At 35.1% G+C, this 20,881-nt stretch overlaps 1 protein-coding gene across 3 annotated transcripts in view; it reads right to left on the bottom strand.

The window, feature by feature from the left end:
• Positions 1-9,061: 9,061 nt before the first annotated feature.
• Positions 9,062-20,881, bottom strand: part of LOC134661453 (basic helix-loop-helix ARNT-like protein 1) — a 66,019-nt gene continuing 54,199 nt past the window's right edge. For 2 of the 3 annotated variants that reach the window (XR_010097958.1, XR_010097957.1), the window contains exons 6-12: positions 20,262-20,493; positions 16,472-16,566; positions 13,886-14,041; positions 12,300-13,023; positions 11,702-11,781; positions 10,857-11,010; positions 9,062-9,349 (exon numbers count right to left, since the gene is read on the bottom strand). Coding sequence is in view for 1 of the 3 variants with exons in the window: in XM_063517550.1 (XP_063373620.1) it covers positions 10,945-11,010; positions 11,702-11,781; positions 12,300-13,023; positions 13,886-14,041; positions 16,472-16,566; positions 20,262-20,493 (1,353 nt within the window). In the remaining 2 variants the exon portion in view is untranslated. Of the gene's footprint in view, positions 9,350-10,824; positions 11,011-11,701; positions 11,782-12,299; positions 13,024-13,885; positions 14,042-16,471; positions 16,567-20,261; positions 20,494-20,881 lie in introns of those variants that run through there. The other variant, XM_063517550.1, reaches the window with a different exon arrangement.

Below are 20,881 nucleotides of genomic sequence, written 5' to 3'. Positions count from 1 at the left end.
TTAAGACTTAAACTCAAAAGTAGCTTAGCGAGCTAGACGTTTAAAATAATCTGAACAACACGTCACGGGATTCTAAATTTTAATAGAAAGTAAGTAATGATTTTATGTCTAACCTCCTAAGTCCCAGAATCATTTTTGCAATATTGAATTTGGAACCGTATTTTATTCCATTATAGTATTTATAGTTTTTGAATTTGTCCTCTTACAAGGACATCGGGGCTTAGGAGACTATAAAGAAAACCTGTTGTTGGTCGCGTGAACTATTGCAATGTGCAATATCCAAATCAAGATGTTACGTAGGTCATATCATATAGTCATATTCTTTAGTGAATTAAGGACATGTGATCTCTAAACTTTAATGTTGTTTGGGAAATCTAAACCACTGATTCACGAAGTTTGGTTAGTTATCGAACTGTGATTTATAACTTTGCGAAGTTACAAATGACATTTATTTCAGCACATTTATTCAGCTAGTGTACAGAATTGTCCCTATGACATAGCTTCGTTCGTTGGAACACTAGCAGTTATAATCAAGGTGCTCAAAAATGATATTAACTATCAAAAGCCTACATGTCAGGCTCTTGTTGTAAAATTAGAAATATGGACTTACTGGTCGGAAATAAGCACGATATCTTGATGTGTTGTCACTTGTCAGGTAGTCGAAAAAACTAGTAATTAAAAAATAAAACTAATTTGTTAGTCATTTATTTGTTTTATTACATCAATCAAAATGATAACACCTGTAAACATTAACATCGTTGCTACATAGGTCACTTAATAAGATTTGAGATACCTATTCAATAAATAGGCCAGCACATCTGTAAGCTACTAAAATTAACAAAGTCAGCTAAAATAGTAGCTTTTTTCCAACATTGGCTGCCTCTCACACATGTTTTTTAAAGAATTCAGTCTACATTTTCAGGGTTCCGTAGTCAACTGGGAACCCTTCCTTTATAGTTTTGCCGTGTCTGTCTATTTGTCTGTCAGAGGCTTTGCTCGATGATTGTAAGTGATAAAAAGCTGCAATTTGGTCAAGCTGTAATCAATCAATCCGACAAAATGGTAAAATAAAATCTAAAAAATATTTTTTTTGTGCCGTCCCTACACGTAAAGCGGGCGTGAATTTTTTTTTTCGCTTCAACCCTATGGTGTGAGCATGGGGTGTCGTTGATGGCGTACCTACTAAGACTAAGTGCAATAGTGTTTCAGAGTTAACTAAGTTTAGACTAAAACCTTTAGCGGCGAGGCTTTGCACGGGCCATCAGGAAAGCGCGTCCAATATTGATTGGGTAGATCTAGTCAAAACAAAATTGATTTCTATAGTAATTTGTGAAACATCATTAGTGTTTTAATGTCATTTATATTCTCAGGTTGGTTTTGCATATCTCAAAACTTATTTGTGACTTTTGCGATCCACGTATAGTTTGAAAGTTTTTGCATAAATTTTAATGTAATAAATAATGTTTGGAACCTAGTGTAGTTAACGTGGCTGCTATATTGGATACGGATCTGCATCCCGCTCTGTTGTGCGGTCGGGACGTCCTATGCTGTCGCGTTCACTCGTCTGAGCGGCGTACGATAAACACGTATGCCCACACCTTCTATTCGTGTGACCTTTGAAAGGCTATCCCTTGCTAGATGAGCGTTTTCCAAAGATTTCCTTTCCAGATTGTCACATTCTTGTATGAAAATTTTTTTTATTTGTATGAACGTGACGCACTGGAAAAAAAAAACATACGAAATTTTGGGACACTATTTTTCATGTATGAGGCGTGAATGTGCAAATGATTCTGAGTAAAATGAGCCCAAAAAGTCAATATTTTGAAGACATGAATGAAATGTACACTTTTTTTGGAAAACGCTGATACTTAACCGTAATAGATAGGTGGTTCATTTTATCCATAACATGCATAGTTAATTGTAGTAACTATATACCTAGTTAAAGAACATAGACGTACCGGCCCAACCTTTTCAAATGATCAAGTACCTATTAAGTCCTTTTTAAATGACCTGACTGGGATTGCGACACTATTATTTTTATGCTATTACAGAAACTATAGAATCTTAATACACATACACATAGTAATCTACCCACAAACTAGAACTAAAACAAGTATATTCATGGCAACATAGACTACGAAGCAGTTCTGCACCTACTTGCATATCACTAAATATCAAAATATGTATTACCTATGTATATAGATCTTTTCAACTGATTTAATGTGCTCCGAATTGCCAATAAGACGATCAAATACGTAATTATTATGAACGTAACTTGTTCCAAGTCAGTTTTTAAAGAACATTATACAAAGTGAGAAATACCCTATATAAAAATGACAACATATACACTACCTCTTAGGTATTTGTCCATTTGACGAATATCTAATTGAAATCTAACTAATATATCCCTATAAATGGCACACTGTTAGTGAAGTCTCATTTAATATACAAGCCTGTAGAAGCCTGTGTCGTGTAAAACAGAGTGGGCAAATACTTATGAGTGGTAGTGTGCGTAGGTAGGAAAAGGTATGTAAACATCATAAAAAAAACTATATTTTTCCAGTCCATAAATACACGTTGTTTACAAAATACATACTTTTCTACATTTATTCAGTAATAAAAAACATAAAACTATGTACATAAATACCTACCTATAATTGCGTGCTTACACGTACGACAGTATACACATGTGTTGAGGAAGAGTCACGTAACGACAACCCAAACCACGCTCGGCGCGAGTCTTGTGACACTCATGAGTCATTTAAATTATTTCACATCGGCTTGACCGTACCCTGTCCGAGTGCAAGAAAATGGTGCGACTAAATAGTCGAAATCACGGAGTAGACACAACATTTAAAAAATCTGCGATGTGTGTGACTTGGACTGCCGCCATTTTGAATTTATATTGGGATATTTGGGATATCTTACGAAATTGGCAAAATGAGAAGATCGTTACGTGAGTCAACCTTTAAATTTAGGTATCTACATAAAAAAAAACCTCATTCAAGACTTAACTCGAAAAAAATAATTTTAGTTACCTCACCTAGAGAGTATAAAATGTAAAAGTCTTTATTTACTTAATTTTAATAATAATTTTCAAGGATTAAATAACAGCCCCAGAGGGGACTCTAGCTGCTAAACTTATAGAACATATCCACTAAAATACTCAGTCTCACGATATGCATAATTATTTTATTTTTCATGCACGTCATCTACTTCTATGACTGGACTAATACCAAAAGTTTTCCGATTTACCTATCCATTCCTTCGGTATCGTGAATCGTAAGAGATTTATGTTGAAATAAATAAAAAATAATTGCGTTTTATGTTTAGTTATTACCATTTTTTGTAACGCATTTGACTAAGCATTGTTAGCGTGTACGTTGTTATAATTCGTATTCTGATATTTTCTGTTATCTTTGACTAGATTTTACCGTCTGACGTGCATGAAATATTTGGCACCGTTTTAATAGTTATAGATCCAAAACATTAATGTCAACATTAAACAGGTGATTCAGGAGACGTGAGCAGAATCAAGCCTACAGATAGAGCAAATTATAAGCTACTGTTTCGTACCTACTAGTATGGGATCACATCGGTCTTGCAAATCGGATAAATATTTGTTTAAATTTGAACTTTAATAGCTCTCAATAGAGTTGAATATGGCTTCGTATGCGGTAAAGGGTTAAAAACAATATGTTTTAAATGTTTTATGACGTGCATATACATATATGGTTCTATATAAAATACTTTCATATTATACGATACTCATCATGCAATTTATAGCGGAAGATAGGCAATAGTCTGGTTACTTTTGAAATATAGTCTATTACAGAAGTGTGATAAATTCCTTCCTTCATAAAATGTTTTCATATCAGTTAATGAAGTTTTATCGTTAATTTTACGTTAATTCCTTATTGCAGGGTGACGATGATTGTAGAGAATTAAACTTAACTTTTTTAAAGTTGAAGGAATAAAACCTAATTGCTATGGTACAGGTTCTATTAACTCGTTGGTCTTGCTCATCTCTCCCGAATTCCCCTGTAGAATGGTACTCTTGCTACTTATTTATTGTGCTTGTATAGTTCCGTTTGGAAAGTCTGCCCGACTCCTGTACGTAGCCAGAAATAAGAAGGCACAGATTTTTAACCACGATTAATAAAAAATGCTTTTAATAAGCCGCCGGACTGGCCTGACTTCCCAATCGGAATTATATCCTTCCTAGTATGGAAACAACAAAGTTCAAGCCCTTACAAAAAGGACAAGCATAAAACACTTATTTTATAAATTTTGGGGTAGTAGCAGTAACGTAGGTATATATAGCATATTTTTGTGAATAATTTTGGTTCAAGTCATTAACACATTGGGACCTTGTAAATAGAGATTTAATTCATGTGCAGAATAGTACACAACCCTTGTATTCGTACTGCAGGTCATTTTACTGTATAAAAGAGGTAAATCTATTTATGCAGAAAAATGTTTAAAACTAGATGGCACTGTTATAAAACTATTTACTCCTGGACTGGGTGTATAGAAGTGTAAAATTGACATGTCCATAAATATTAAACACCAAGTTTTAAAAAGACATTTAAAACAATATTAAATCCATAATCTATTGTTGTTATAAGACATATTTAAGTTAACCACTTAAACTAATGTCAAAAAGGATAATGAAAAAGTGCGCACAAAAATAATTGTTCAGCCATAATTAGTCTCAATATCAACACCTATCTAATACCTACGAACAAATTGACTTTTCAAATAACGTGAAAATTGAAAATAAATTGAAAAACTAATCAATAACCTGTAATGCATACCAACTTTATTTGCTACAAGTGGTACCATGCTCAAAAATATATTTAATATCGTTCGGCAACTGGTAAACACATTCGCAAGGAAATTAACTAATACGAATATTTATAGCAAACGTTTACAATATACAATTGATGGATTAAAACCTGAGTGGTTTGATTTTAACTGCTCTGTCAACTTCAATAGTAGCGGATAACACAACTCGCCAAAACTATCTGATCATAAATAATACTTTTGCATAAATATAAGTAGATATACCTATATCTCCTCAGTTCGAGTTCAAAAGTGCTATTAGAGAATTCGCTATAATTGGTGGTGACTGTACGAGTAGTTGTGTACCTGCGATATCATTACGTAGACAAATTCAGAAAATAACATAATCTAAATATATACACCGTATACATTCTTACACGCGTAAATACCCTAGGTATAACTATTACTAAGTTTTGTATTTTAAAGTAGATGGGGAGAATTAAAAATAGATAATTTAATATGGATCTTTTAATACAGAAAAAATCACTATATGTATGCCTTTAAGATTTGAGGAGTTCCCTCGATTCCTCATGGATTCCATCATCAGAACTGAGTTTTGATAAAAACGGGACCAATCTGTATGCATACAATCGAAAAAAGAATTTTCAAAATCGGTCTAGTAATGACGGAGATATGGAGTAACAAACATAAAAAGTCGGTTAATTAGACATTGACACAGCTTGGTCAGACTCCACTAATAGCATTGTTAGCTTCACTCTACCTTCTCTCATAGCGTTGCGTAAGTGATCAAAATTATTTCGACTGCAGAGGGCCTAACGTGAACCACGTTCGACGTGTTGCCTCCCTGTCACACTTACGTACGAATTTACAAGTGCGACAGAGCCGACAGAGAGGCAACACGTTGAACGTTGAACGGTAGGCTCTCAGTATGTATAAGTACAGTATGAAACTCGTATACAGAATAAGGAAAAATAAACTGACAGTTACGGGCGGGCGAGTACCCTATTTCCTGAGATTTGGGCTCATTTGGACGATACGAGAACTCGCATGCGAGATTCATTACATTGCGGTTTTTGATCGGTCGGTTGAATTGGACGTAACCAACAGTCCGCAATGTAACTAAAATCGCATGCGAGTTCGCGCGCCGTCTAAATCAGCCCTACCGCAATATCCAAGAAATCTTAGAAGTATACTCGTACTAAATTATAGATCTTTTTAAAGAAAAAAAAAGTAACCATTACGAAAAAAATGTTGAAACGAAAAAAATGTGAATGATCATATATGCTTTTTCTAATGCTATAAAAACGAAGTATAGTTTACCTTTTCTAATTCTGGATATCAGTATGAAGGTATTGTTTCTGTACATATAGTCATATACCTAGTATAAGATCTTATTTTATGAGTGTCTGTGTCTTCTAAAATATGGCTTTTAATAATGTTCCCCATCTATTAAAATAAATGATAATTTGTTGTACACTGGAAGGTTTGAGATCATGGACATACTGTGGCGCAAGATACACTTGTAAGGTTTACTTAAGTACATAAGTAGGGACAAACTATTTGTTAGAATGAGACAACGATATTCATCTCTCATTCTGTAATATACAGTAGAATCCGTTTATTATGACTCCGCTTATACTGACCAACCGCTTACTATGACGTAATTACTGTGCGAAGTTTGGTTTTCATACAAAACTCTTTGTGACAAATTCGGATAAGATGACTTCGCTTATAGTGACAAACCGCTTAATATCCTTACTATGACCTAAAAATCCTATTTCCATGAAATTATGTCCGGTTATACTGACACCTTCGCTGGTTTTCGTGACCGTCACCACGTCTTTCCCTGCGAGGACGTTAGGTGCGTTCGTGGCGTGTAAGGTATTTTAATTTTGATTCTCAGTGACAAGTTGATATTTGTTACAAGTTTAATAAAACTGGTCTCTCACAAAGGAATTTGAGATTAATTTGGAAAACTTAACAAAAATAAGAAGTTGTACAAATATGTTTTACCTATATGACATCCGGTTAGTATGACGTGTTTGTCAGTTCCCTTCGATGTTATTATAAGCGGATTCTACTGTACCTGTGTCCCTACTTAGTCTACTTACGTATAGGTGAACCAGGATCTATTGAGGGTGCGCCATGTTGCGGAATTTCACTGGAACTAATTTTTTCATACTACACTGAATTGTCACCCTATACATGAGAATAACAGCGCCCTCTTGACAATTATCATATATTACTGGTCAGGCTAACTTATAAGTGTATCTTGGGCCTTACTAAATAGTAACCTACCTCCTTACGTTCAGCTACACTTCACCTTAAACCGCTCGCAGATTCGATTACCTATACTTGGTCAAGCAGATCTTGTCAGTAGAAAAAGGCGGCAAATTTGAAAAATGTAGGCGCGAAGGGATATCATCCCATAGAAAATTTGAACATCGCGCCTTTTTTTACTGACGAGATTTGCTTGACCAGATACATAGTTGTGTAAATAAAGTTTTTAAGTTGAATTAGACTCGCACGTGTTTTTATTTAGAAAATAATTTCGTTGTGTTATTTGAACACACTCCTGAGTGGAAGCTTAGTTTATTGGCGTAACTTTCAAGCTCCTAACCCCTTTTCCATCCATGAGTTCATTCAGTATTTTTATTGAGTAAAAAGCTTTGATATGATTATTACGCACCTAACGGCATTGCAGTAGTTACATATAAGTAAGAGGCCAAAAGTAGGTACCTACTTAGGTACCTATAGATATATAATGTCTTCTTCATTTCTCATGCTCTGAAAGTGGCTCACTTTACTTTCCAAGTTCATTTTTTAATATTTTGTTATTTTTAACAATGAAAATTAGATTTTAAATGGATTTTGTGTATAATATTCGTTCTGATATTTTACTTTCGATTCCATAAATAAGGATCTTAAACCTAAATTGTTAATTGAAAGTACCCTCAAGAAATATATGTATTACGTATTCAATTAGTGAACAGTAGAGTGTTTAAATCGGGTGAAAGGCACCAATTCAAACTTCGTTTGAGCGCCAAAATATCTCGTCAACAACCTACAACAACCTATCTTTACTCATCAATAGCGCACGCAACACGCGCAGGTTTTAAGTAGGTAATGTTCAATGATTTATAAACTCAAGATAGGTTATAGGCGTTCCAAAATTGAAGCGGTTAACTTGTGACAAATTGGACAAGTTTCCTTTAGACGCGGCTGGACAAGCGAGAACTGTGCACGTGCTAACGAGCTCCCGCACACCGAAAGAGAAAGAGACGACCTTATGTTTAACAACGAGTGTGACAAAGATGGATGTAATCAAAAAAACTATTCAAAAATAACAGATTTCTTCGTAGGCACAGAAATAAATATGGAAGTATTTTTTGTGCGCCTCAAGTATGAGTATAACCTATCTATGGTTATATAATATCATTGGTCTAATGAGCAACTTTTGAGCATGTCCGCAAGCTACCCCCGCAAAAAAAGGTCACCAGCGTGGCTGAAGTAAGGACAACGCGGGGTAATATGAACGGCATGCGCGTACCGTTTGTGCAAGTAACTTGCGACAGTTATATGCATGATATACAACGTATAGGTGAGTAAATGAAGCATGCAGTTTTGCGTATGTAGCCCGGGCCTCAACTTGCACGGGATATATGCGCCATGTGCGAGCCATAAGGAAAATTGCGTTTTGCGTAACGCATCGTACGTTGGTACGAGTAGTATTAGGCAGAATTGGTATCGAGAATTCTATTTACACCACAACGCAAGGAAGTTTTCGTTCTCACATTATCAAAAAACAACGTAATCGTAACCTACACACGCCGCACTTATAAAACTAATGAAGTTAAAGTAAACATGACTTTCTTTCATAACAATGAACATGAACTCATTCATCAAAATCCATTAGACACCTACACAAAAATATACTTGCTGAGTACATGCCAAGATAATGGAATTACTATACATACTATGCGTAGATTGGATTGGACAGAAATATACTTTAAGTTACGATTACAATTATAATAACAAGTACTTTACCACAGTATATGTAAGTAAAATGTGTGTCATGATACAGTCGTCCATATCCTATAAAAGGATGTACGTATGTGCAAAATTCACTCATGGCTTGTCGAAATTCTAATGCTTACCTTATGGCAAAGTATACCCGTTCACGAAAGTTATGCTACTAACGGATTTTGCGGACCTATACTCTTATTGCTACTACACTTTTACTTTAGGTACTCTTTATATCAAAAACTAGGTACCTATCGTTTAGATTAAAAATATACTCTTTCACATTCAAATTCATACTTACATAATTATATCTATACATAAGTTCAGTAGAAAATATGAGTTCCATACATAATCTACACCTAGACTACTTACACTTCAACTACGTACTTATATTATACAATTTCAGTTATTGTTTCTTTGTATTACACCGCTTCGTCAGGTTACGTTCTTCCAAAGAGATTGAAATCATGTGGGTGCCATATATGTATTCAATATCCAAGCTCCACTCATTAATTGGTTTCTGAAAGGAGGTGAATATATTTAACTCCCCATTTAAAATATTTCTACGGCATAAAGTATAGGTACATATATATTAATGCAGAAGCAGTTATTTACAGATATAAACTAGGTATACACTTGTTTTCTGTCTCAAACTCTCTCGGAAACACTCGTTCTTATTACATGAAATTATTTTTTCTTTGCTACGATAAACAGAACAGACAAGACAATGGAACAACTTGTATAGCCATGCACATTAAAAATAAATTAGCTTTTCAAAAATATAGATGTCTACGTAAATATAATATTTATTTCTACCCAATAAACTGGGGCTCATAAAACCCTACTCTATAAATTATCTACACTTACTAAGTATTCGAATAATATAAATCGTATATAACTATATAACCTCAGCGAATAAACATACCTACTGATCTTACTCAATAAACACAACGAAGAAGATCATGGTTGAAATTCTAGAGATCTTAGACTTAAAAATACGTAAAACAAATACATTACTTCGCTTAGAATATGTTAATAGCTTTCGCATAAAAGCGCATAATTTATACAACGCACAAAAAAGCCCACTTATAATTATGTAAAGAATATAATACATACATATATGCCGATGGTATACGGAATTTCGCAAGTCGCAATGCTTAGTTGTGTTTATTCGTGATTTTTAGGCCATTCCTAAATAACACGAAAGTAAAATATGTGTACATATTTACATGTTTATTAAAGAGTAATTCTCAGTTCGATTGATCATTTCTGGAGGATTCCACGGGACCATCAAATGCATGTCTCTCCGCTGTAATCAATTCGTTCACCCATGATCTCCAGAAAAATCCTGTTTATACGGGACATTTCCGTGGAATGCTCCTTCTTCCGCATACTCGCTGTAAAGTATTATTCACTCATGGAATGTAAGTTCGGCCAGCTACAGAGAAATGTATACCTTTTTAATAGAAACTGTTAGATGGAGGCTACTTTTTCCTGCAGCAAACTGTACATTCAATACAAAAATAGCATAATAAGCATAAGTTTGTAATATCTTTGAAGAACATAGTTATGAATATATTACACATACAAAACTAACCAAAGTATGTTACAGGACTCAGAAGCTATGTCATCGTCGGTAGGTGTGAATTATTAAAACATTAGGCGCATGGCGTTTCAGAGACCTAAATAATAATGATTATGTCAGGTCTTGATAAGTGTATAAGTAGAAACTGTATAAGATACAGAGTATATATGAGAAAAATCTCTTACATTTGATCAGAATGTTAATGCGCCCTATTTACTTGTTACAAACATTTTTTTAGGTATTTATATCACATAATTATAAGTACACTTATCAAGCCCTGACTAAACATTTAAATAGACGACAGGTTTAACATACCATTTGTTACATGTACGAGTACAATACCTAGAACCTAGTATATGAATATCGTGTGCGCGGCAGCAAACTACATAATCTACATATAATCTGCTTGCTCTAAAGTCAGGATTTATCGATTTTGCATTACCTTTCACGGAAAATATGATTTCACGTGTAACGGTGTCATATTTACAGGAGATCCGGTTGGTGTCGCAGCTTGGCTGAACGGTTTATTTTTAATTTGGCTCCGGCTGCTCGTCCGGGTCTAGGCCACCCAATATATCTTGTACGTCCTGGGATATCTGCAAATCATATTTAATGTTAATGTAGATGATAAACATTCTTAGTCATAGTTATATTATCTACACCTACAGTGATATTAAGAATTAGATACTTAGAGTTAACAAACATGACGTTGACATTTACATAAACATGACGATTTTACGGGCAAATCGTTTAATTTTATAAGTCCCGTTATTAATAATTAATTAATTATAACTCTTTATTAATTATAATTTTAATATGATGCATTTTAATTCATGAAATATATATTTCTGTATATTATATTTAATTTTTATTTTTATTAAAAAGTTCAATACGAGTATCAATTTTGTTTTTCTGAGGATCAAATCGTCAGGTGATAAGCAAAAGTCACTAATTACCTACTATAAAATATTTAAACAAAAAACAACCTTCTTTTCGTACTATTATGGTTCACTATAGCTATGAACTAGTGGTGGTACTTAGTGAGTTTTGCTTGTTACCTGACGAAATGGAAGTAAACAAAAACTTGGAATTGTTTAAACTCTTAATGTAGGTAAATGATAAGAAAATTAATCCCACTATTTAATATAAGTACTCGTATAGTAAAAAAAAGCGTGGACGCAGGTCCAGTGTGAGTTCTAGCCCATTTTGTTACGGATATGTTTTTTTTTATCGAAGGTAATGTTTTTCGTTCAAGATTGTTTAAGTAAGAATTTAACACAAACTCACCAAAAGATCGGGGAACGGATCGATTGTATCTTCCAAAGATATCAGGGCATCACCAAGCTGAGAAATTTGTGTGTTTAGAACTAAAACAGAAATAGTTTAGCATTGTTATTCTATCAGAACAGTTACAAATACAGTGTCCAAATCATTTAATATCAATTCGTTAGAAATAGGCTTAAGCTAGTCTTAAGTTGTTACTGTTTTTTGGATTTGTATTTTGACTTTTGTTAAAAATTAAATAATAAAATTTTAATTATTTATTAATCGTCATTTCGTGCATATTCCACTTATCCGGCAAAATGGATAGACAAAGTCAATAAACTGCAGTTTTTTTTAATAATATCCACCTAATATAACTTTAAAGTGTAGATTAATCTGAAATCCTTGTATTTAAATTCGAAACTTGTCGCACTCAGGATTCGAACGTACGTAAAAATAGCGTTCGGAGCAGCAATTAAGGCTTACCGCAAAAACCGATGTTCGCATATTGCGGGCATTTTTTTCTGTCACTCTAATTACGCCTTCTTTGGAGTAAAAGAGAAAGATCCCCGCAATTTGCGAAATTCGGTTTTCGCGGTAGCCCCTCTGGAATTATACTTACTGGCGTCATTGAAGAAACTCTCTAACGTTGGAGAGCTGCGTCCATTTACTGCTTCCTCGTGTTCGTTCTGAGCAGACTTCTTTTTAGAAATATCGTCGTCAGCTGAAAAATCCATAGAGCGTTTCGTTCCAGTGACGCTAAAACTAGAACCGGGTTCTTCCAGATTCACAATTTCGCAAACCTTTTCAGTTTTTGTGAAATTAAACTTGGTCTTTTTGTTCGGTTGTTTAGCTATATATTCAGCGAAGGTTGTCGGTGTTTTTACTTCACGGGTTTCTTCTATATTTGTCAGAGCAGGTTTAAGGTTCTGAAATATTTCTCCAAAGTCGTCCAAGTTTGTTTTAGTGCGATAATGTTTATTGGTGATAGTCGAGATTGTAGGTAGCGTCGCGTGGGTGTTTTCCGGAGATGCATCCTCGAAACGGGGAGTATGGGAAGGCGTGGTTGCCTCTACGCTAGAAGCTCTTATACGCTTAACGTCAATATGTTCGTCGATGTTGGGATTGTTGAAATTTTTAATGACGGTGTATATCTTCTCTATACCCATTACTATGCGCTCTTTGCGGGGTGGTATGATGGCCAAGTGTACGTGAGGGCCGTCCCTCTCGGGCGACAAGCTGTGGTCCTGCTCGTCGGGCTGGGGCGAAGGCAGGTTGGTCACCAGGTGGAGGATGACTTTCTCGAGCTGTTTCGGATCTTCGACCGGTATTGAATCGTCGTTTGTCTGCAATGGTGTAATACTGTTGTCAACTTATGCTAACTTTTTAATGATGGTTGAACATAAAATAGTACTGTGACTCGCAATAAATTTAGAATACGAAGAATATTGTGTAAGATAAGATTGCCACAAATAAAAATAAAATAACCCGGATACCTTGAATGAATTTTACATTGTTTAAGATTACAAACGACATATTTACAACACTCATCGAATTAATACAGCATTTTTTCTAGAAACAGTCACTTATATCTTAGGAAAGTAAATAAAATACCATAAAACAGGGTGGCTTTGAAATGCAGGGGTTATTATGAAATCGGGATGTTTCGTAGTAGGTTCCTAAATATAAATGGATAGTATTCTAATTAGTTACATGGATATCGAGTAAATAATGAATGATGTTAATTTTGTGGTTTTTTAATATTAGCAAAAGTTTTTTAAAAGTCAACCCCCATTTTTTTAAAGTCACCACATTTCACGGCACCCCGTTTGTAATTGAAGTAATGATGAAAAAAGTTACGTAGATATTGGCTTGAAATTCTATAATAGGATATTTTCCTACTAGTCAAATCAGTTATACTTTTTTAGAACTGTCAAAACGATTTGCTAATATGGAATTTATATGAAACATTACATCGTGACGTCACGGTCAACTCACCTACTTTTTGTATTTCTATCCGATTTATTAAATAGAACTTGTGTTTAAAAATAACCCCTATCTGTGTTTTTCTAATAATTATCTGGTTCCTGGTATGAAATACATGCATGGTGTAAAATAATTTATTTTAAATATAGTATCCCCTAGTAGTAGTAGTAGTAGTGTAGTATAGTACCCTTTTATCATAATCCTATTAGTGTTAGGACTCACGTCAGTGACCTCAGGCTCCTGCGGCGGCTCCTGGTTGTTGTTGACGAGCATGGTGAACTTCTTCTTCATCATCCTGATGAGGTGCTGGCCCTCGTCCGGGCTCATCATGGTGTTCGTGCAAACGAAGCTGGTCACCGCCTTGGTGCCAGACTCCACCTAGAAATAGGGATGATGACACATGTTGAATTTTATAACAAAATCTAGTAAAATAGATAGCAAACGAGCAATTTATCACAATAATGTGGATATTAAAATATGTACGAGGGGCGTTCAAAATATTCTCGGTATTGATATCTTACGACCTCTTCTAAAATTTCTTTCGTTACTGGCCGCTAAGGTTTATTCATTGACATTAAAAAAAAGTATAATTCGAACCGAGATAGTCTTTTTTTTTCTGCAATTGCTGAACAAACATGAACATCCTGTGCGAATTGACAATGTTAACTAAATTAGAACATCGATGCGTGATAAAATTCTTGACAAAACAGGGTAAAAATCAAAAAACCATAAAAGAGGAAATGGATTGTGTTTACCGTGAGTCTGCTCCTTCTTTATCTACCATTCAAAAGTGGTCAAGCGAGTTTAAACGCGGAAGGGAGAGTATTGAAGATGACCCTAGACCTGGCCGGCCTGTAGTAGCTACTTCACAAGAAAATATTGATAAAGTGGAAAAACTTATATTGGAAGATGGTCGAGTGAAGGTAAAATCTATAGCACAAGTAACCAATCTCTCTATTGGTACCGTACATGATATTATTCATGACCATCTTAATATGTCAAAAGTAAGTGCAAGATGGGTTCCGCGAATGCTGACTCGGCTTCAAAAAGACATGCGTGTAGCTTGTTGTTCCGATTTTATTGACCTGTGCGGTGAAAATCCTGATGAGGTGCTGCAAAGAATAGTTACTGGAGATGAAACCTGGGTTCATCATTATGACCCAGAGAGTAAACAAGAGTCCATGCAGTGGCACATTAAGGGTTCAGCTCATCCCAAGAAGTTGAAGGTCATCCCTTCAGCTGGCAAGGTCATGGCCACGATATTTTGGGATTGTGAAGGAGTATTACTAATCGATTATAAAGAAAAAGGTGTAAATATCACAGGACAGTACTACGCTAACATTCTACGTCAATTAAAGAATGTAATTAAAGAAAAGAGGCGAGGAAAGTTAACCAAAGGTATTCTGCTTCTGCATGACAACGCCCCCGTCCATACTGCTCATATTGCCAAGGCAGCTATTGTTGAACGTGGGTTTAAAACTGTTACTCACCCACCGTATAGTCCGGACTTAGCCCCCAGCGACTTCTTTTTGCTCCCCAATCTTAAAAAGGATCTGCGTGGAAATAAATTTTCTGACGATGAAGCATTGAAGGCGGCAGTGGAGGAGCATTTTTACACGAAAGATAAAAAATATTTTTACGAGGGATTAAAAAAAATAATTGATCGATCTTTTAAGTGTATGAACATAGGGGGGGAGTATATTGAAAAATAAAAATATCAAACTTTTCGTACTTGTTTGTTTTCATTCTCATACCGAGAATATTTTGAATACCCCTCGTATTGAAAAATTACAAAAATACAGAACCTGAAAATTTCAAAATTTTTAGTTTTTTTTAACTTCCAAAAACGATAAAAGTAAGGGTACCGTTCGATTCCTTACATTTCATCCAAAAAAATATTGTTTAGCAACTATATACATAAACGCAATATTTCACGGACAAAAACGCAATTTTCTTGTTTTGTCCATACTACAAGATGGGCTCCCAGAAACCTTGACGTCACGTTCCCTTGTCGTTTTGTTTAGGGCGTTTCGCGAGTGAAGTGCGACTGTCGGCCTTTGACTACAATTTCTGACTTTTGTGTTACTTTAATGCAATGGGTCCCATATAGACATTTAATCCTAAAAACAAACCCGATCGATTGATACCATAAATGAAAATTAGTCATGTAGCCTATTATAAAAAAAACTATTTAAACCTTGCAATAAATAAAATTATATTATTTATGAAAAATGTTAGGTTACAAATTACCCAGTTACTTAAGTCTTCTTCGTTTATACTTATTAAGAGGGGGCTAATGCTAATTTGTAATTTTATTGAATGTTTTAAGGGGCCCACTGATTAACAGTCCGCGGTACGGTATCGGTCTATCAGTTGTTCGGAACTGACAATTTTTTGTTCTAACTGACAGGCCGATACCGTCCGGCGGACTGTTAATCAGTGGGCTCCTTTAAGGGCAAATGCAATTAAAAAATAACAAGGAAATTAACTAGACTATGTTTGCAAGGGCAGACTCTAGCTAAAACCTTAAAAGGTTAAAATTGTCTCGATAGATAAAAATCACGAGAACATGTCTAAGTTTCATTCATCTTCAACTGTGTGTCGTTCGCTACCCTGCCATAGTAATGTAATTTTAGTATAAAATAGCTATTGTCATAGCCGAAGGATTTGAATAGTAAAGCTTTAAACAAAAGTATACTTTCATCTTCTGTCGCAAGTTTCGCGCGGCGCGCCATATCTTTTGTTCCTTTCTAATTTCCTGCCTTTACACCCGCGCTTAACTAGTGTACCTATTATATTTATTTTTACCTCGAGAGCGCCCCTGGTCCTCATGTATATGAACTGGCCGTTCTTCATCATGAGACGGTAACACGACTCGCCGTAGAGGCGGTGCTGGTCGTACACTGAAATAGAAATATTTTGAAAATAAAATATAAGAATCGTGTTAACAGTTAAGTTAAATTTAAACAAAACATAGAAGAACGAATATGAAATTTAATTTGTTTTGATCATTTTTTTTTACATGTGCGCACGCGCTCACGAGTGCACACGTATTGCATATCTATAGAAAATATACTAAATTTATGCACTAAAGTGATTATTTTTAAACGCAAATGCAGGCTTTACCTAAAATAACCAAAGAGATGCGATTTATATTTAAAGTTCCCTTTGATTTTCACCAAGATCATATCATCAGATCAAAATCTTGAAAACGCCAAAAAAAATTGTCGGCAAATTTGTATATAAACATCAACAATTCCGCAAATCCGGCAAACTCCTAATTTTTGGGTTCGTTTAAAATTTTAATAATTATTCTACATTTTGTTTATTTTACAGAACCGACACGTTCACTAAAAAAAATCGGTTGTGAGGCTTACGAATAGCATGGAAAAAGGAAAAAATGTGTTTTAACAAACCCACATCGTAACGATTATACTCAGGTTCTCGACTATACCAGTGTATAACATGATATCCGCGTAGGCGGCCACGCGTGATACTACAAAAGGATTTTTTAAGACACTATTGGAAAATATTATTAACGTGTAGATGCGTAATAATAGATTTCTGGTTTATTGTACTGTTTGTACATATATAATATATGTTACTGGCAAAGTGTATAATGCAGTCGTTGTAAGTATAGAATACTTAGGATTTTTATATAATAACAATAAAGGAATTAGACAAAGGATACACAAAAAAAACATGAAACAAACAAATTAAAGAATCAAGAAAACCAGACAGAGTATATTTTTTAAGTGAGAATTCATATTTACCCAGGGTCTATGTATATTTATTATATTTATATGTACTAATCTTCCAGTATTTATGACATGTCAGGGGTTAGACATAGAAATTATAAAGTGAATTGTAGGTTACCTAAGACCCTACGTACTTATAATTTGTCGTTATGCAAAGCAATGGAAATGTGGAAAATGTTTATCAAAAGTAATTGAAGTGATAACATGCCAGATGCACAGACAGTAAACAAGTGGTATCTATGAATAGATACTTGTTAGATGTGTTGATGATAACTGTTGTATATAACAACTTTTTTCATACCTATGTATCGGTAGATACCATCTAGTGTTTGTAGAAACAATAAACATGTAAGGTTTTGTCAAAAATTCGTTCCCCTAAAAAGCCTATAAAAAAGGTCTAATCCCATCAAAAACATTACATGTAAAAAGGTGCAAGTCTCGCAACGCTTTTACTACAAAAAAAATTTGAGATGTAATGTGAAACCAAGTCGGTTATTTTAATCAGTGCCAGGGGGTATTAAAACCGTATCAATAAGATATCTTTAATTCGTAATACGTATAATAACTTGGCCATCGCACGGCTGCATAATGACAAAAGGATCATCGTCACCTATTAAAAATAATTCTAATTGAACATAACACTTTGAACATTACACATATTTACGAGTACGGTACGAGTAAAGCATTATGTGCGATTGCCAAGTCATTATATGTATTACAAATTAAAGATATCTTATTGATACGGTTTTAACACCCCCTGGCACTGATTAAAATAACCGACTTGGTTTCACATTACATCTCAAAACTTTTTTGTAGTAAAAGCGTTGCGAGACTTGCACCTTTTTACATGTAATGTTTTTGATGGGATCTCATCTCTTTTTGTAGGCAGTCCTTCTTTTCGGGTACTGATACCCATACTATGTATACACATATCATAACTAAACATATCTTCATTCATACTCACATCGTACATCGTAGTGTACCTTTACTTTACCTACTATTTGTAGGAACTGCAACAGTAACTTTGTAATATCATATATTAATATGGGATTACAAACTTACTTATGCAGTTCTCAGATCTTTAAGACGTGACTGATATTGCAATATTTTTAGGTTTACCTTTTATGTGGCCATTAAACCCTAACTCTGTACCAAATTTCAGCTCTCTGTGTTTATGGGAAGTACTAATTCTATTCTGATGATCATGAGTGAGTGAATGAATGAGTGTCATAAATGCGAAACTTTGCTTTCGCTTAACTTCGGAACTAAATGACCTACAGACTTGAAATTTTGGATTTTAAGTATGTGATTATAGCTTACTGGATGACGAAAATTTCTGCGTTCTGGTCTTATCCAGAGGTTCTCAAATAGGGGCCTGAAAATGCGGCGAAATGGTTCCAGTAAAGGATGGTACGGCAGTGTTTGCTTCGCGCTCGACTTGGCGGGGGCACTGCCGTGCCCCCAGATTGATAACATGCTCCTGTTTTTGAAGTCGGTTAAAAACTGTAGGTACATATACCTATAGGGGTTCATCCATTAATTACGTCATACGAATTTCTAGGTTTTTTGACTCCCCCCCCCCCCCTCCTTGTCACACTTGGTCACATTTGGCAAACCCCTCCCCCTAGTGTGACGTCACATTTTTTTCGCCAAATCGAGTTAAGTAAGTACCTAAGTATTATTAATATTTTATCAAAATATTTTTGACGATATAAATATTAGTAATTTTATAACCCAAAACTGCTTAGGAAAGAAAATTAAACGAATAAAAACGATTATCGTTTTAAAAACTTGTTATTTCAAATGTACAGCGAATAAAATAATTTAAATAAATTTTCGGTTACTGATGAAGTTAAAGTGACGTCACAAAGTTTGTGTCTCTCCCCTCCCCCATGTCACAATATGTCACATTTTCTTGACCCCCTCCCTCCCCTTAAACGTGTGATGTAATTAATGGATGACCCCTAGGTGGATTCAGAAGAACGGATTGAGCGTAACTAATATCACTTTTGATGGTACAAAATGGATGGCGTTGTAGTTGAAGTCTATTATAAATTATAATAACAGGTGGTTCAACTGATTACTTCATTTAGTTTGTATATTATGTAAACAAATTTACAAAATACTAAAATTTTAACATACGACATAAAATATTTTATTAAATAGAAAAAAGTATCAGTACATCTGACCGAGTGCAATTACAAACGTTTTTTAATACACGGGGTAGGTATATTTAATAGCCCCTGTTTACACAGTGTACAAAGATTAGCTAGAGTTTGATATACTTAGTAGGTACCGTACTTATAATAATTAATTTCAACCCATCACAATAATCGATAAGTAACTTAACCTATAGAACACCAGGTCAATGTAGCATCTGTTGAGGTCAAATCAATCCAAGTTTAGTGTAGGTATATAGTACATATTTATTAAAATAAGACTATCCTCTAGAGGTAACTTGTAAATGAGGTAAGGTTTGAGTCTTTTAAGAGTCACGCGTAATATGAAGATCATTGGACGGTGAGTTTAGGGCTGATTAGGGCTCATCGTCGCATGCGAGTTTGATTACATTGCGTCGTTTGATCGGTCGGCTGAATTGATGGTCGGCTCCATGGTCCGCAATGTAACTAAAATCGTATACGAGTTTGCGCGCCGTCTAAATGAGCCCGACGGCGCCCGAACTCGCATGCAATTTTAGTTACGTTGCGGACTGTCGGTTACTTCCAATTCAACCAACCGATCAAAACCCGCAATGTAATGAAACTCGCATGCGAGTTCTCACATCGTCTAAATGAACCCTTATGCAATAAATAAACATAACATAAACGTTTTTCACTTACTTTCCCGCAGAGCTATGATGACCCAGCGCACGTCATCGCGGTGCATGAAGTTCATAGCATTGACGCCCTGCACCTCGTCGGTCATGTAGCCGGTGACCAGGCCGATGCGTTGCTCGCATTGTATGATCTGCCCGTCGATGGAGTGACGAGTGCGGTACTCCATGCGGAACTGCTCCAGTTGCTGCTCCTTCTTGAACGTCTCCACTGTGGGACGCACGATACCGATGAATACCTGGAGGTTGATTTTCGATTTGTATAGCTTGGCAAAAAAGAGTAGAAATTAAAAAGTGGCAACACTGTAGTGTCGTCCCGTTTTTCTTAGATTGATTTGAAAGGGACGATAACTACAGTATTGCCACTTTTTAATTTCTATTCTTTTTTGCCAGACTGTGATATAAATGTTTGGGAACAAATTAAGAATGTATTTGGTTAGTACAGAGGCTATTAACCCGAAGTGTACACTATGTACATGCCCCCCCGCCCCCCCTTCACCCCTCCCTTCTCCCTTCTCCAAAAAAACAACGGTTCAATAATCATAAAGAAATTAGGAACCTAATGGCAGTTGTTTTCGCTGTACAAGGAACTCTTTCGTTTTAAAAACCACATCGTAAAATCTCAAA

This window comes from Cydia amplana, chromosome Z, assembly GCF_948474715.1.
Source record: "Cydia amplana chromosome Z, ilCydAmpl1.1, whole genome shotgun sequence".
NCBI lineage: Eukaryota > Metazoa > Arthropoda > Insecta > Lepidoptera > Tortricidae > Cydia > Cydia amplana.
This window is presented reverse-complemented; position numbering and strand designations above follow the sequence as displayed.